This window comes from Gasterosteus aculeatus, chromosome 14 (assembly GCF_964276395.1).
Source record: "Gasterosteus aculeatus chromosome 14, fGasAcu3.hap1.1, whole genome shotgun sequence".
NCBI lineage: Eukaryota > Metazoa > Chordata > Actinopteri > Perciformes > Gasterosteidae > Gasterosteus > Gasterosteus aculeatus.
The window spans coordinates 16,151,923-16,168,552 of NC_135702.1; the positions used below are offsets into that span (position 1 = coordinate 16,151,923).

At 43.0% G+C, this 16,630-nt stretch overlaps 3 protein-coding genes across 18 annotated transcripts in view; 1 reads left to right on the forward strand and 2 right to left on the reverse strand.

Moving 5' to 3' along the window:
• Positions 1-1,460: 1,460 nt before the first annotated feature.
• macir (macrophage immunometabolism regulator) lies at positions 1,461-6,272 on the reverse strand. Of its 2 annotated transcripts, none has more exons than XM_040198092.2 (2): positions 6,154-6,272; positions 1,461-3,328 (listed from the first exon to the last, which is right to left on the reverse strand). In XM_040198092.2, the coding sequence occupies exon 2, from the start codon at positions 3,319-3,321 to the stop codon at positions 2,668-2,670; it is 654 nt and encodes a 217-aa protein (XP_040054026.1). In that variant the 5' UTR covers positions 3,322-3,328; positions 6,154-6,272; the 3' UTR covers positions 1,461-2,667. The 2 variants fall into 2 exon arrangements, with proteins under 2 accessions (XP_040054026.1, XP_040054027.1); XM_040198093.2 differs by lacking the exon at positions 6,154-6,272 and adding an exon at positions 5,610-5,739.
• A 2,499-nt stretch (positions 6,273-8,771) lies between these two features.
• pomk (protein O-mannose kinase) lies at positions 8,772-12,293 on the reverse strand. Its single transcript, XM_040196979.2, has 3 exons — positions 12,165-12,293; positions 10,286-10,552; positions 8,772-9,658 (listed from the first exon to the last, which is right to left on the reverse strand). Exons 2-3 carry the CDS (start codon positions 10,538-10,540, stop codon positions 8,888-8,890), a joined length of 1,026 nt encoding a protein of 341 aa, XP_040052913.2. The 5' UTR covers positions 10,541-10,552; positions 12,165-12,293; the 3' UTR covers positions 8,772-8,887.
• The window catches only part of pam (peptidylglycine alpha-amidating monooxygenase), a 31,495-nt gene continuing 25,826 nt past the window's right edge, over positions 10,962-16,630 (forward strand). For 2 of the 15 annotated variants that reach the window (XM_078088343.1, XM_078088351.1), the window contains exons 1-4: positions 12,395-12,523; positions 13,205-13,374; positions 15,126-15,167; positions 15,735-15,856. In XM_078088343.1, coding sequence (XP_077944469.1) covers positions 15,765-15,856 — 92 coding nt within the window. In that variant the 5' untranslated portion in view covers positions 12,395-12,523; positions 13,205-13,374; positions 15,126-15,167; positions 15,735-15,764. Of the gene's footprint in view, positions 11,138-12,387; positions 12,524-13,204; positions 13,375-14,976; positions 15,168-15,734; positions 15,857-16,630 lie in introns of those variants that run through there. The other 13 variants (XM_078088344.1, XM_078088350.1, XM_078088345.1 and 10 more) reach the window with 10 other exon arrangements.

A 16,630-nucleotide genomic window follows, 5' to 3' on the forward strand; every position in this document is an offset into this window, starting at 1 on the left:
CGTCCTTATGGTCCGTCAATGACGGCTTGTAAATGTGGTCATATTTACGCATTTCTTCCCACAAATGCTCTCGATTAGATTAGAAAATTAAGTTGAGACAGTGTTGTAGTTCCCTCTCTCGGTTTGTGTCTCTGTTCAAGTAAACAAGGATTTAGCCAGAGGTATTATGTTGTGTTCCGTTGTAGAGTCTTATTGCTGTTGGCAGGAATGTTTTCCTGTATCTGTCCTTGTGACAGCGGAGCTGGATCAGCATGTTGGAGAAAGTGCTCTGCAGTAGCAGTAGTAGATGAAGAGGGTTGTCTGAGTTGTCCAATATGGACAACAGTTTTTTTCACTGTCCTCCTTTCCACCACCTGTTCAGGATGCTCTTGTTGACAGACAATGAAGGAGCTGGCCTTCTTCACCAGCGTCTTAAGTCTATTGGTGTCACCAGCTCCAATGCTGTTCCCCCAGCAGACAATGGCAAGGTACAGAGCACTGGCCACAACAGACTGGTAGAACATCTCCAACATCTTGCTGCATACATTAAAGGATCCAAGTTTCCTCAAGAAAAAGAGTCAACTCATCGCCTTCTTGTACACAGCGTTGATGTTGGCATTCCAGTTAAGTCTGTTGTCGATGGAGACACCCAGGTACTTGTATTCCACCACTATGTCCAGTTCCTCACCCAGAACTCTCAATGGTTGTGGTGACCGGCAAAACAACGTTTGCGGTAATCTCCCTCCATGAATCGGAGGCCACCCGTGCGTCCTTATGGTCCGTCAATGACGGCTTGTAGATGTGGTCATATTCTCTCGTAAAAAATCTTTGTTTTATTAATGGCGGTATTGTGCTATGAAAGCAGAAATGTGAGACTTGGAAAGGATATAGTTAGCAGACCAATCGCAGCCTTGCGGGCTGCAGGAGGCTTGCGCAGCTTTATCAAATATATTTCTTGGGGGTCTCACAATATCTTTATGTTTTGGGCTGGATTTACAGTCTTGTGTCTATAGAAACTTGTTTGAGGTGTGGGTTCTGGGTAAATCTGTTATCCTCGCCGTCCTCTCCTCAGCTCAGTAACGATCGCAGCTGCACCGTCACCACGGCAACCGCACAGACATGGACCACTCAGTCTCTCACACAGGTGATTGGTATTAGCTGAATAGTGAAGTCACATGATGGAGCTATTGAGCCCATCATCACTCATTCTCACTCTATTTGTATCTTTCTCTCTCTCTTATTCCGTTTTTCTTTGTCATTCACTTCGTCTTCGGCTCTCTCTCTCTCATTCTTACTCACTTATTAACTCTCTCTCTCTGTCCATCTCTCTCTCCCTCTCTCTTTTATTCTTACTCACTCATTAACTCGCCCTCTCTCGGTTTGTGTCTAACCCCCTTGGAGGAAATTCTTACTTACCCTGTATTTTTCCATTGCACATTTTTCAATGTGCTTTTATTCATAAACCAACTTTTTTCCAAATATCCAGCATTTCCTCTCCGTTTTTATTGAGCCTTAAGTACAAATGCACAAATAGGGTGGGCTCAAAGTAACACACATACTGCACCCATTCTACTCAGATTAGTTGATTTTCTATATTAGAACAATTTGAAGCATGGCAGTGTCACATACACATTTGAGGTTTGATACATATACACATGTTCAGGAAATTAATAAAAATTTTAATGTTTTACAAAAAAATTGAAAGAAATCAAAATTTCCCTACAAAGCAACGCAACAACATGTGTAAAACCTGAAGGAAGTGTTCAGATGGCTTACTTGTCTTCAATATGACTATAAACTGTGAATGCCTAATTCTTGCCGTAATGTTGAAGTTTCAACAGTGTGATGAAGACATCCATCAGTGCAATCAGGTGCAAATAACACATTTTCTGCAATATGGCAAAACACATCCAATACCAGCTGTAAATGGAACATACACACTCGTTAAAAAGACACACTTCAAAATACTTTTGTGTACCCATGTACATAGAAAGCAACAAGGAAACGTTTGCGTATTCTGATGGCTAGTCATCTAAGGAGCTGGTAATTGAAAATTCCCTGGTATTACAAGTTCCAAATTACTTCAATATATTAAAATGAGGAAGTGATCAACTCAGCACAAGTATAGACGGAGGGTAAAACACAACAATTAAAAACTCTTTAAATGTACATGGGACATGTGACTATTGTATTATATTTCTTTATGTTTTTTAAAGATGCCGATCTTCTGAGAAAAGAGATTTAAAAACACATTGATATTGACTTACAGTAATAAATCAATATGTGTTTACAGTTGTATGCACTGCCATACAATGAAAAGAAAATCTAAACTTCCACTAACAAAAGTCCTCATAAATGAACAATTAAATTATGATTGGACTAATTGAAATGTTGCATTTTCAGTTAGTAGAGAAGGGGATATGTGCTTTCATCAGCTGTAAGCTGATGTATCAGTGCATCTCTGACCAGTAAACAGCCACAACTCTATCAATAAATAGGTTCACCAGTTATTGCTAAGTTTATATAATTTACATGTTTTAACCTCAACAACCTCATTACAATGTGAGGAGTGTCCCAACTGTATGTGTCCAAGGTGATACCCCCAGTTAATCATGTAACAAGATTTCAGACTGTCTTGTTAAAGACCAAGCTTGAAATGACGCCGGAAAAGGGCGTTCAACTGTGCTTTCATGTCTTGTTTCTGGTAAACATGCGCTCCCCTCGCAGGGTGAGGTGCTGCAGTTGGTACTGTAACACCTCGGTGTCTGATGATTCTTTGATAGTTATTTTGTCCAGATTAAGGTAGTCCAGAGACTTGGACTGGGCCCTCTTCCCTTTAAGCAGACAGAGGGGTAGTGGAGCATTCAGACCCTTTGCAGGCTCCCCGTGGGTCAGGGACCTCAGGAAGGTGTCACTCGAGCTGGGCATGCGCCTCCTTCTCCGGCCATTGGCAGCAGGAATGTCGTAGGGTTGGTAGTGGCGACTTTTACCTTTGCAGATGCGTGAAGATCGGTGGAGGCCCAAGTCCACCGACTTTGGCACGGCGCTCTCAACAGAGCTGGTCATGGCCTCTGGTACAGAACCCTTCTCTGGTGTTCCTTCTGACCACTTGTGGGCAAGCTTGAGTAGATCTTCACCAGTGGTGAAGCTGACCAGATAGTTTGAGTCCATGTGGAGGATCTGGTATCCTGAAACAGTACCTCTGATGGGTGAACATGGGGTGCTGGCACAGCGAGGTCTATCTGCTTCTGGTTTTAATGTCGCTTTGATTTCCGATGCAGGAATGATGGAGACATGTGCTCTTGACACTCCATTGATATCCATTTCCATCCTTACAGACATGCCCTGACTGGTGGAGAAAAAACATCACTTGAGTCAGTCAGGGAGCAAAAGAGCTGTTTCACAAAATACGATCACTCAGGGACGTTGTTCACTAAAGATCTTAAAGGCAATGAAGTAGAGTTCTATGAGGTACTTATTCATAATCAGTCTTTTACCTATTAGACAGGGAATAGTTCTGACATAAACGGCTGTTGACAGGTCCAGCAGAAAGTTACACTTTATCTTCTCAAAAGAAAAGAGTGGAGGCTATATTTAGAATAATTCCCCTGCTTTATTTTTGTACAGCGACAGTAAACTGAACTGAAAGTGAAACACATTATTACTACTAGATAAAGCCCTTAATCTTAAAGACAAAATTGGCTATTTCTGATTTTTGATTTTATTACTTTCACACCCTTTTGTTTGAACATTTGTATTTGAACATTGCTGTCATAGGCATATATCATTTTTATTTTATTTGTAACACACTTTTCATTCAAACGAATCAAACCTAACTCTCAGATTGAGATTGAGATGATTTATGGAGGATGACTGAGCCTGGCCAACTCCCCAAGACAGGCGGCGAGACATGAAATAGCCACAGAGTGGCTTGGGGCAGTTTTGATGTAGAGCTGTGTGTCGTCAGCATAACAGTGGAAGGACATCCAGGTCTCCTGATGACATGACCGAGTGGGAGCATATAAATAATGTACTGAGAAGACAAACGGGAGGTGTGTATGTGAAAAGTAGCCCTATCCAATCCAATGGAATATGAATTGTTTAATTGTTTCAAACCTCCCCTTTATACATAGTTTACTCTGGTATTTCACAATATATATACAGTGGGGAGATTGCATGACATAAGTATTTGATCTACCAACCAGTAAGAAATCTGGCTCTCACAGACCTGTTAGTTTGTCTTTAGGAAGCCCTCCTGTTCTAAACTCGTTACCTGTATTAACTGCACCTGTTTGAACTCGTTACCTGTATAAAAGACACCTGTCCACACACTCAATCAGACAGACGCCAACCTCTCCGTAATGGCGGAGGCCAGAGAGCTGTGTAAGGGCATCAGGGATACAATTGTAGACCTGCACAAGGCCTGGATGGGCTACAGGACAACAGGCAAGCAGCTTGCTGAGAAGCAACAGAAACAACTGTTGGCGCAAGTATTAGAAAATGGAAGAAGTTCAAGATGGCGGTCGATCTCCCTCTGTCTGGGGCTCCATGAGGGATCAGCCCAGAACTACACGGCAGGACCTGGTCAATGACCTGAAGAGAGCTGGAACCACAGTCTCAACAAAAACCCATTAGTACCACTACGCCGTCATGGATTGCAGCGCACGCAAGGTCCCCCTGCTCCAGCCAGCGCGTGTCCAGGCCCGTCTGCCAATGACCATCTGGATGATCCAGAGGAGGTATGGGTCATGTGGTCTGATGAGATGAAAATAGAGCTTTTTGGTCTAAACTCCACATGCCGTGTTTGGAGAAGAAGGATGGAGTACAACCCCAAGAACACCATCCCAACCGTAAAGCATGGAGGTGGAAACCTCGTTCTTTGGGGATTTCTTTTCTGCAAAGGGAACAGGCTGACTGTATTGAGGGGAGGATGGATGTATCACAAGATCTTGGCCAACAACCTTCTTCCCTCAGTAAGAGCTTGGCTGGGTCTTCCAGCATGACAATGACCTGAAACACACAGCCAGGGCAGCTCAGGAGTGGCTCCGTAAGAAGCATCTCAAGGTCCTGGAGTGGCCAGTCTCCAGACCTGAAGCCAATAGACAATCTTTGGAGGGAGCTGAAAGGCTGTGTTGCCCAGTGACAGCCCCCCCCCCCCAGTGTGTGCAAACCTGGTCAACTACAGGAATCGTATGAGGTCTATAATTGCAAACATAGGTTTGTGTACCAAATGTTAAGCTTGGCTTTTCTGATGTATCAAATTCTTACGTCATGTAAAATATTTTTAGGATCATACGATGTTATTTTCTGGATTTGTTTTAGCTTCCATCACTCATCGTTGAATAGTACCAATGATAAAAATTAGACTCTGCTTTGTAAGTGGGAAAACCTGCAGTGTATCAAATACTTGTTCTCCCCACTGTGTAAAATACGCCTGTCTCCTTATACATAATATACATACATGTATGTATTTTATAATGATTGAATGGAAATATAAGCATGGTTTTAATCTCAACAACTGCATTTAATTAATTAGCAAGACCAGGTGACGTCATCAAGTCCTCCCGTCCCACGTCCATCCCTCATGAACACAAACCCGTACTTGTCGCATCTGGTGTTGAGAAACTGACCTTGTGTGACTGTATCACGCGCACAGAGCCGCTGGGTGAGGGAGCGCCGCGCACGACTTCAGTCTTTAGACATGACTTTAATCTGAGCTGTAAAACCCGTTTGTGCCAAAGAGAACGATTCGTTTTCACTGCCGTGATTATCGAGAGGAGGTCGTGTTGAACACACACGGCCCAGTGCGGCGGCAGATGGAAGCGTCGGCAGCACGCGCAGGGCGCCATGGCGCAGCGACCCGACGCACGGACGAGCAGACAATAGTGACGAATGGTACGAACTCCGACATTACTCCGACAGACCGCTTATACAACCGACGGCAGCGTCTTTAAACGCGCGAGAACAGCACGCAGGCAAAGATGGCTGTTTCCCGGCGGCTCCTCCGCGCCGCCGCTCGCGAGGGTTACACCCATGGATCGATCTGTAACGGCCGCTCGGTCGCAGCGGATGGGTTCGCGGGCGCGCGAGGCCGCCGTGCGGATCAAACGTCTGTTGGCTTCGAGGCCCGCGACCGTACAGACGGATTTACACGAGAAAGAAATGGATGCGAACCTGTTTGACTGCGCGGAGAATCCGATGTGCAGCCTTCCCGTCTGCGGATGCTGCTGCTCGCGCTGTGTTCCGTCAACAGAAGCCAAATCCACACTTCCGGTCCCACTTTCAGGAAAAAAAAAATCACTTGTACATTTATTTTGATTAATTGTTGACAATATTTGCGTAGTAACTACACGTCATTCCTTACTGTCTTTGTAATGAGACCAATAAACAAACGGATCTGCTCCACATTCCCTGCAGGTTATTTTGTTTACATCGTTACACCATTTCCATGGTTACCACCCTCTTTGTTCATGGACTCCATCAGTGGGATTTAAAAGAAGAAAAATCAGTCATGTTCTGAAAAAAATAAAATATAAAAAAAATAAGTGTTTTACGATAGGTTTGGCACTGTGGCTTCACTGCTTCAAAACTAATTTGAATGTCTAACTAAGCTGTGTTTTACGTGTGTAGCTCTAAATGATGATTTCAAGTGTCAGAAATGCACTTTATGAATAAAAGGTATTATGTGGTGGTAAGAAACATTCAACTTCTCAGGGTGCATAATGGGACCTTTTAGTAGTAGTTTTACTTGTTGGTGCAGTGTATTAGACTGCACTGTAACCCTCAATAAGAATTGATTCGGAATGATTTGTACATTTTAGGATGCTGTATTGTCATATCTGGTACCTGGGGGCCACCTCAGAGGTCTGATGAGTAAATGCTTAATGTTGACTTTGAGTGACAGGTGGCTCCTGTCTGTCTTGCCGCTGTGTTTAGTGGTGTATACTGAAGTCAGGGGTGGTTTGCCACTGTTCCAATGGCATATTCCCTAAACACAGGTGGCACATTGTCCGACAGGCACACCGGTACCGCTTCCTGATCCATATGTACATTTCATACACTGATATAAACGGCGTACCGCTATGATGCAAAGGTGCAACATCTACCACTGAGATAAATATACATTTCAGGCTTATTTCTTATTTCTAAAGCCTTGCATGTATTCCGACAAGAAAATGGACACGTTAAAATAGATGCGCTCCCCTATTTAATAAGATGCTGGGTTTCGCTAATCACAAAATCACATTCTTATGTGGATCAGGAAGCTGGAATAGTGTGACTATCTGACACTGTACCTCGACTTTCAGGCACCTGCCTTTAGGAAACGGTGCACAGCGTTAGGAAATGGATACGGCTCCTGGCATCGCCTGAGTCACAGTGGCACAACACCTGCCGCCTTTCCATGGTGCTGCTTTCAGACCAGGGAGTTTAGAACATGTTACATTAAGGAAGACAATTGTGTCATTTAAATGAACTGACCGGAGTGTAGGGCACATTATATGTATATACTAGAACAATAGAATGATACGTAGCATTAATAACATTATGCATGAATGAGTGAAAGCTTTCTTCTCGATGAGACAAATTAAATGCAAGAAAACTACGTAAAAATTACCTCTATTTGTGTGGAAGCATTTAAAAGATGTGGTTCCATAGGAGAAAAATAAACAAGTGCATGATTCTAAGGGGAAAAAGCACCTGAGTTTTGTCAGCATCCAACGGCAAATAGAAAGATAAAAGGCCGCCTGCATTGGGTAACTGGAAGAGGTGATTTAATAATACCTTTCAGAAATAATTTGGTTCCCAAATTATCAAACAAAGTTGAATTATAACCATAATCCAGTATAAAGTTAAAAAAAACGTCAATCAATTTGCAAATATATGGAGGTGTAAAATGGCCTCGAACCTCAATGCAGTAACAAATGAACAGGTAACTGTATGTAGGGGCGGCCTGGTGGCGTGGTGGTTATCACCGTCGCCTCACAGCAAGAAGGTCCTGGTTCCACTCCGCCCAGCGGCCTTCCTGTGTGCAGTCTGCATGTTCTCCCCGTGTCTGCGTGGGTTCTCTCCGGTGTGAAGATGGATGGATGGTTTAAGAGGGATGCTGAGAGAAACACAAAGCCTTTCCCAGTCTAGCTGTAAAGAGTGGGGTATGTGGAATGTTTGGTAAATGTTGTTGGGCATTCGTCACCAAGAAAAGATGCACTTAATGGGGGAATGTAGAGTTTGAGCGGAGGGCTAGTTTTGGAAAAATGAGGGTGTGATGATTGGACGACGCAGCCCACCTGACCACAGGACTAGGAGGCATTTGAGAGAAGACATTTTGACCCACCTACACACACCTAAACAACAAACATCAAGGTTGCTGTGCAAAAGGGTGTTATACTATAAATTGAAGGATTATAGGGTCAGCTTATATCTGTCATCTTTAATACGCTATCGGTTTTGTTCAAATCCATTTGTGAACCCGTTCCTCAATTTCAAACAATTGTTACTACTTCACTCTCATGTTCACGCAAAACTCAAATTTGTGAATCTCAAACTTTCTCAATGAAAATGCGTGTCCAAACTTCAGTGTAGCGTCAGCTACACCAGCTCCTACAACGTGTAGAACCTAGTGCAGCCACGCTTGTGATATTAAATAAATCGCACCAGCACAAATAATTAACATGAAAATACAGAAGGACGTCTCTTTTACGTCCGTGAGCCTCCTGGCATGGTGATTTACACCGTAACATGTGGTTGAACTAGAAACAAGTAAACTGGAAACGAAGGAAAAGAAAGCCGAAACCTTTGTTCCAAACCCAGTAACGTTTATTAAACTGCACAAAATTTCAAAACTGTAGCTTGAATCTCTATTGCACCTTACTGGTCTTTTGTAAGTGACTCCGTTATGGAGACACGTATTCTACAGCATGTCTCTAAAGCCAGCATTGTCCCGCACCATGCTACCGTACACGGATCGGTACACATTCAAAATATCCAGTGCTGAAGGCCGAAGTTTGGGATCTTCCTTCTTACACTTCTCGTGAATCTGAAAAAGATGAAAGTGGACCACATCCCCTCCGGGTACCCGTCCCATCAGGAACCATGTCACGTCTGGAATCTTCCAGATGTCTGTTCTCTCATCATACCCAGGCATGAGGTTATCTGCAAACGGCTTCCCTTTGGTTCTGAATGGCCAAAGCTGCTCTGGGGCCACAAAGTCCCCAGTGAGCTCTCGGTGTCCGCATTTCACCAGCAAGCCTCTGGACGGGTCCACCTCAGGCAGCGCATCGAGATCGTTTACTACCAGGCGAAAGTCACTAGTCAGCAGAAACTGGGTGAGAGTTTTCTCCAAGCTGCTGGAATCACACATAACCCGCCGCCCGGCTGGGCCGCCATGAAGATAATGAAGGATGGAGACGTAATCCATGGCCAGCCTCAGTCGCATCTGCCATGTGTTGTGCTGCTGGTGCTGCTCTTGAGCCAGAATGCTATCCAGGTTAAGCAAAGAGCCAAGTGGGTGGTACTCTGTGACCTGGGTGTGGTTATCAAGGCAAAAGCCCACCAGCTGCACCACCTGGGGGCCCTGAAGGGCCTGTAACATAGAAACTCCATGGAGAAAGTCTTCCAGGTAATCCAGAGAGGACAGTTGGGACAAAGCTACCTTCTGACCCCTCCACTCTGCCAGGTGGACCTGTGGAAGATGAGGTCAGTAAGTCAGGAGGAAAGGTCGCACACCGGCAATAGTAACCACTACCCATGCAAATGGGCCTGATGGATATATTTTCAAAATCCTTAAACCAAAGTCATACTTATTAAAACTTTCCTGAGATGTTATGGAGAAAATAATTATTTGTGTTATATTTTCCTAAATTATATTATACCTCTTTCATAGATGAGGTTTTGGACTTCATCATTGCTTTTCTACCCTGAATAAAATTGGAAAGTTTAAAAAAGCAATCCTTACAAGCAGAGCAACCTTTGGAGATTTATACAAGCCTTAAACCCTGCGGGGTTATTGCCATGTAGCTGGACACTATCGCAATACAAGTTGGGTTGCAGACTAAAAGGGTGTTGCCAAAGGTTGCGGATTGATGTAGCTACTTTTTTATTTGCTTTATTGTGTCATAATGACTAAAACCAGTTAATCCGGTGCTCGTAAAACCCAAATGGTTCAAGCTCTTACACCAGATCCGACTGGGAAGACTGGGTTTTAACCCAAATCTAACGTGGAATTGTCACGGCGTGATTATTTTTGCATCTACACGCTCTGGTTTAGTTGACACAAGATACAGTATATAACAAATGAAAGACCCTCTACCTTCTTAACCGCTCCCTGGCCAATCAGTTTCAGCTTGCGTACTTCAGCGTTTATCTGTGAACACTGGAGCCAGGGGATGCAGTTCTTCATGGTGGCCATTTTAAAATGTCGAGGTTCACAGCCGACATGGGAGGACAGCAGCAGCTCATCGGTCGGATACAAAGACTCCAGGTAGAGGTAAAGTAAGGCATTGCTGAGTAGCAAAGCAGCAAGGCACAAGCCCACTGCTGGGAAGCCATGGGACATGGAACTCATGGTGCCCTCCACCTTCAAAAGAAAACACAATGGGAGAGGTTGGTATAGGAATACTTGGTTGCCTTTTCCGGTTAAAAGTTGTAAGTCTCTTTCCAGAGCACATAGAGAAATGTGTTGCACCTGTAACCACACCTGTAACCACACACGACAACGCCACAGGAAGTGTGCTTCTCCATTATGTAGCAACATAAGAAGCCAAACCAATGGAGACCAGAAAAAAAAACTTTGAGGAAGGGTGCAAGGCACAAGGTGACAATTATTATTGCACAATCGGCCATTAAGTTAAGTGCAGTACTTTTCTTTTCTATTATTTCCATATAGTTTGCACTAAATGTCTTGCCCTCTGCCACTGGAGGGCAAAACGACACCGGCTTCTGCTGCCTACCAGCTTACAAGTTTCTGTTATTTCGCCAAAATCCCGGACAGCTGTGCGATTGGATGTACAGACCAACAAAGAGTCAAGCCTGAGTTGTGTAACTAAAGTATCACTTCCTGCAGAGAAAATCCTGAAAGAATGTTATTGTGGATTTGTGCCATAAAACTTGTCTGTCAAAAGGGAAGCGCAAAGATTGGCAGCCTTCAACCCTTCATCAAAAGGTAAAGTCCAGTAAACACCGGCGATGTCAATTGTTTTAACGTGAATCACATTGTTGCAGAATTGTTGTGACGTGGTTTCCTGTGATGGACCGAGGCAAACAACTCCAATGGCCTTAATGAGTCACACCAACGGTTAGCAAAGGAGCTAGCAGGCTATGCTAAACATATATTAAATTGAAATCCAATGATTTGTAAAACCTTTTGCATCCACTCTGAAATAAATACATTACAAAAAACATGTTGAGCTAATGTTCGGACTTAAACTTCACAGAATCAAAACTTTAGGAATTTAAGTTTTAAGTGGTAGTTAAGACCAGTCAGTCTGTTTAAGGGAGGAAGGGTTCAACCACTTTGAAGAAATTACATCATGTCATTTTAAAGTTGAGGGACATAAACTCTCTTCTAGGCGTAAAATCTGGTGACCAACTGTCCCCTAATTTGGATTAATTTGGCTTCTCTCACAGAACAGTCCCCTTAAAGAGAAAAAGGAAGAACAGGGTTGAGCTAAAAGAGTCAGTCCTTAAACTGCCATCAGCTTTAAAGGCCTCTGATATCTCGCAGTTGCCTTGTCTTATGACACGTGCAGTTAGTATGAACTAAGTAGTGATTCTTCCATAATCATTCTGCTTTCAACCCTCTAAGTATGAATAATATCTTGTATAAGCTTTGAACAGATTGATCTTTTGACCCTTGGAACTCGAGTGGACTCTTGTCCTCACGGGACAGTTAATGGGCCTCCCGTTGGACCGTAACAGCGGGATGTACTACGCCATTTTAAGCGAGGCAAACCCTTCAGAGGGGACCAGAGACCCCCACAAAGGAACGACACATTACGGGTGTCTGCGGTGTTTCGCCATAAGTTAACGTTAGATAAGCAAGTACGCAATAGAGCGACCATGGACGGCGTTACAAAGAAGACGCGTCGTACGTTTAGACACAGCGAGCGTAACTTACGTCAATGTAAGACGACAACGTTAATCGATAAAACAAGCTTTTTAACAACATTTCGCGTATTTTATTGGCGTACCTGTAGTTACGTGGGGTTACATGGTGCCATGAAAACAACTCGTGTACTGCTAACGCGGTTTAACAGCAACACGCGACGTGTGCTTGAAATCCGCCAGCAGCCAGAATGAGAAGAACAACTTCCTGTGAGATTTTCAGAATAAAGGCGCTATATTTAAGGACATTGTTTAACGACGCGATTGCAGTAACTAGTGTCTTTAAAGGTCCAGCCTACGTGGGCGAGTGCGTGGGGTTTCCTTTAGTTTCACCTTTGTAGAGATGAGGCTTTTATTCTGAAATGTGGAAGGGTGCTTGTCACCGAATATTACCAACGTCTTTATAACGTTCGGCGATTGAAAGACTTGGACCGGCAGCGAGCAGGTACCCGTTTTGTCTACAAACATCTCTTTATATCTGCCGTCGAGCCAAATCGAAGGCGAACAGTTACTTCGACACGTGAAATTGATTAAAACTCTGATTCGATGTTTAACGTGTCAACACGCAACGCACTAGATAGCGTTAGCTAACGTTAGCTCCCGTGGAATGCATTTCTCTGATTGCTGAAGTAGTTCACTTCATAACAGCAGCACACAGCGGTGTATAACGTGTACGCTGTGTGTACTTAGATGGACGGCTCTGCTACGGCTTGTGTACATAGACCGCCAGCCAGCTCAATGCCCGTCAAAGATGGCTATTTGCATTTGACGCCTCCTGCTTTACGGAAGTTTAGGCGTGACATCTGTGTGTTCGTGTGTCAACGTTAATTATGTTGTTACGGGTTTAACGACATCAATCGTGAGCATATCGAAATGTATTTAATCAAATAAATAGGGAATTAGATATATTTGTACTACCATCCTGATGTTCCTTTAACTTATCACATTAGCGAACTCGACATCCTGTCATGAGCTCTTGCCTTAAAAATAGAACCAACAACAGCATCAGGAAGATACTTAGAAATAAGGGTTTAGCGGGCTTTAGATGTACATGAACGTGGACCTTTTCCTATTATGTTTTTCTGGTGCAATACGTCCATAAGGGGGATGTGCCTTGTTTCCATAGTTTCCCCCATCTTCTCAGGCGGTGGTCTGTGACGTCACCGCAGCCCCGCCCCTCCACGCTCCTCTCCCGTTAGGTCCACCTGACTCTCTGAGCAGCGATGAGTCACTCAGCGAGCTGAATACCTCGCGGATTATTCCTTTGCCGTACGTACGCGTCCTCTGGGTTTTAAGGTAGGACTCAAGAAACGCTAAAACACGCTGGTCCGCAGGCCGGGAAGACATGAGCAGTAGGATTTGTCAACTGTATTGCCTTAGTATTTATGCTGTGCTTTGCTCACAGTTTGTGTGTACTGTATTAAAGCATTCATACGTTGTATGAATCATTGAGCACGACTGACATAGGTTTGATTTTACTGGACCTTTTGCATTAAGTGAGGAAGTTGTTACTTGTTATGTTTGATGTGAGACAAGGAAATATTCCCTTGTGGTTGTTTTTCTCCACAAATAACATTAATGTTATTTGCTAAGTTACTGTGTAACAATTCATATCACAATGCAAAATTCAGCAAAAACCCTCTTAACATTGTGCGTTATTAGGAATATTTAAGTTGACATTGAGAATTGGTCCAAAGCAGTTAAATGAATGTAAAAACGAATGTGTATGTGTTTGTAACTGTATTGGAATTGGTATATATGGCTTTTAAATAGGGATGGGTCATGATTGTCCATGTTATCGGCCTACACATGCATATGACATAAGCAACCGCATTTATTCAACTTCCTCAGCAAAAACACCTTCGACAAGATTCTATTGATAAAGTCTTTAGTAACTGAAATTGTGTGAACAGGTACACATCATGTGGTAGCTCAATGGAACCGTTAATAGCTGTTTGACTGATGCACTATTCACTCTGATGCTGTTAAACTGCACATTTCCCACTGTGGACTTTTTAAGGATAGTCTTCTCCTAATTTAGCTGCACTGGCCAGTGGCTGCTAACAGCTGACGTTTGGTAGCTCTCTTCCTGCAGATTTCAACCTGGATTGGTTGATCTGATTTTTACAGGGAAATGACATGGTATACATACGTATTTAACCAAATCCACTGGAAGTAGCATAGCTAAATGTCCCCTTTATGTAACAGTGATAAGCAGTTAAGGTATTTGTTGCATAAAATGTGTTGAAATGCAAAAAGCGGAAGTGATTCATCAAAAATAGCTGAAAATACAGAAATGGGGAAACTATCTGATTAAAAAAAATGATGGCCAAAAGCCTTGAACTTGAACTGGATTACTGGCAGAGTTCACCCGCATTATCAGAAGAAGCTGAGAGATGAAATGCAATACAGGAAAAGATGGAAGCTCAATGATTTTATTGTTATAGGTAATGGTAGTATTTTGAGCCATATTAGTATTATTGGTAGTAGTAGTTGTAGTCAAACCACTAGTAGGAGTATTAGTAGAAGTAGTAGTGGTCGAAGTAGTATGGTTTCTATAATCGGTTCAATTGCACTATATCCACTATCAGCATTTTATCCCATATAGAAAGTTACTAGTCTACACTAAGTCATATATATATATATATATATATATAATTTTGGATATATAGTTATATTCATATTATATAATTGTTAAATAATTCTTTTGTTGTTTTTATTTTTATATATACCCTTTTCTTAATTTCTTTTGTACATTCCTTGTCATTGTGTACTGTGTTTTTTATAATAGAGAGCACATGTAACCCGGAGTCCAATTAATAATAGTAGTAGATGTTGCAATAGCTGGTAAGCAGTTAAAATGACAGTTGTATTTACAAAATAAGCAGTAGTCACAGTTGTTGCAATATTAGAAGAAGCATCTCAACAAAATGCTTCATTCTGTGCTGCACGTTAAAATACAGTTAATCCTTGCAGCTTTTATTTTGAAAGGGTGGAACTGAGCGGGTGAGAGAGGAGAAAGAATCAGGATGTTTTGCTTTTTACAGACACAAGGGGAGGAGGGGGTCTGCAAGACGTCAGTATCTGAGGTATGCAGACAGCTGTGAAAGATAAATACGTTTTACGAGGATTTGAGAATTTTCTCCATCGAGAATCATTGTAAATATGAACATTGCTTTTGATTTACAACTTAACCTGGTGGCGGAGTTTGAGTGGCTCAGGGATCCTGTCAGCAATGTCGTCTGGGACATCTGCTCCCGGTAGGGTTTCCCAATGCTAACCGGTCCATGGGCCCAGAAGAAGAGCGGTCAAAAACCCAGATGTCTATTAGATGTAATATCGCCGGAGCAAAGATCAGCTCTGGGTACCAGCTAGAGACAATGCCCCCCACCCTGATCGTGGGAACCTTGAGTCCCTTTATAAATGCTGCAATAAACCAAAGCTAATAAACTGTGCTAATATTTACTTGTTTTAGAAAGAAAAACTATTATTTTATAGTTTTTATATTATATATACAAATAGCTTTCGGTTTAAAGACATTCTTTTTCAGGTGGCGCTTCCACTAAGTTTGCAATCACACTTATCAAAGTTGAGCAAGGCAACAGGTGTGCCGGCCACGGTCTTGTGCAATTGACCCGCCTGTTCTTCCCCCACAGGATCCCGAGCGTCGGCCAGCAGGAGGCACGATGGGAGTCTCTGTGGTCTGTGTGGTGGTGCTGGCGTTCATCCGTCACAGCCACAGCCTGGCGTTACAAAACACCGTCTACAGGTCAACAAGGTAAGACATGCTTTTGGGAAATTATTGAATTTATTCCAATCCCTCCCTAGGTACACACCCTTGGGGGGGCGAGCTCACCCGCCGTCGGGGGGAGGGTTGTAGGTGTGCGCTTGTGTCAGTGCAGAACCGCAGCAAAAATAATTGTAGAAGAATCTATTCTTTTATTTTTTTTTTAAATGAAAGACTTTTTCTCCGCCACTCCTGTTGCCTAGCAACCTGCTGCCCTTGACGGTGAAAGTTTTAAAACCTGAATAATGCAGAAAGAGACGTTAACCTTCTTCTTATTCAATTAAATGTCGGAGGATACGCTTCACCTCCGCAGCATGTTATATCTTATGTGTGTTCACGTCTTATGTGAATTTAAAAACACTTGTAACTTGAACGATTTTATAAACTAAAACGTGATCTTATATATTACAACATATTCAAGTGAATTCTAGTACTTACATTTAAAAATAAACTCACTAAATAAAACGCTGTTGGATCACCGTCTTCCGTCCTGAAGAAATGAAATCTTTATCGGCTAATAACCCCTGCTAGTGACCGCGTTTGCTATTAAGGCCAATGACGACGCGTATTGAGCTGGGACACTCCCCAGATGTGTGCGAGGTGTCTTTGTCTAAAACGTGCCTTTGAGGATTCAACGTTCTCCCGCGGGGTTGTCAGACAAATACAGGAGGAAGCATCCGGTGACAGGCGGTTCCATGCGAGCCGGTGAAGGAAAGGAGAGTCACGGCTTTCCCAACATGCTCCCAGTAGGGCCTGTGCTAGGCC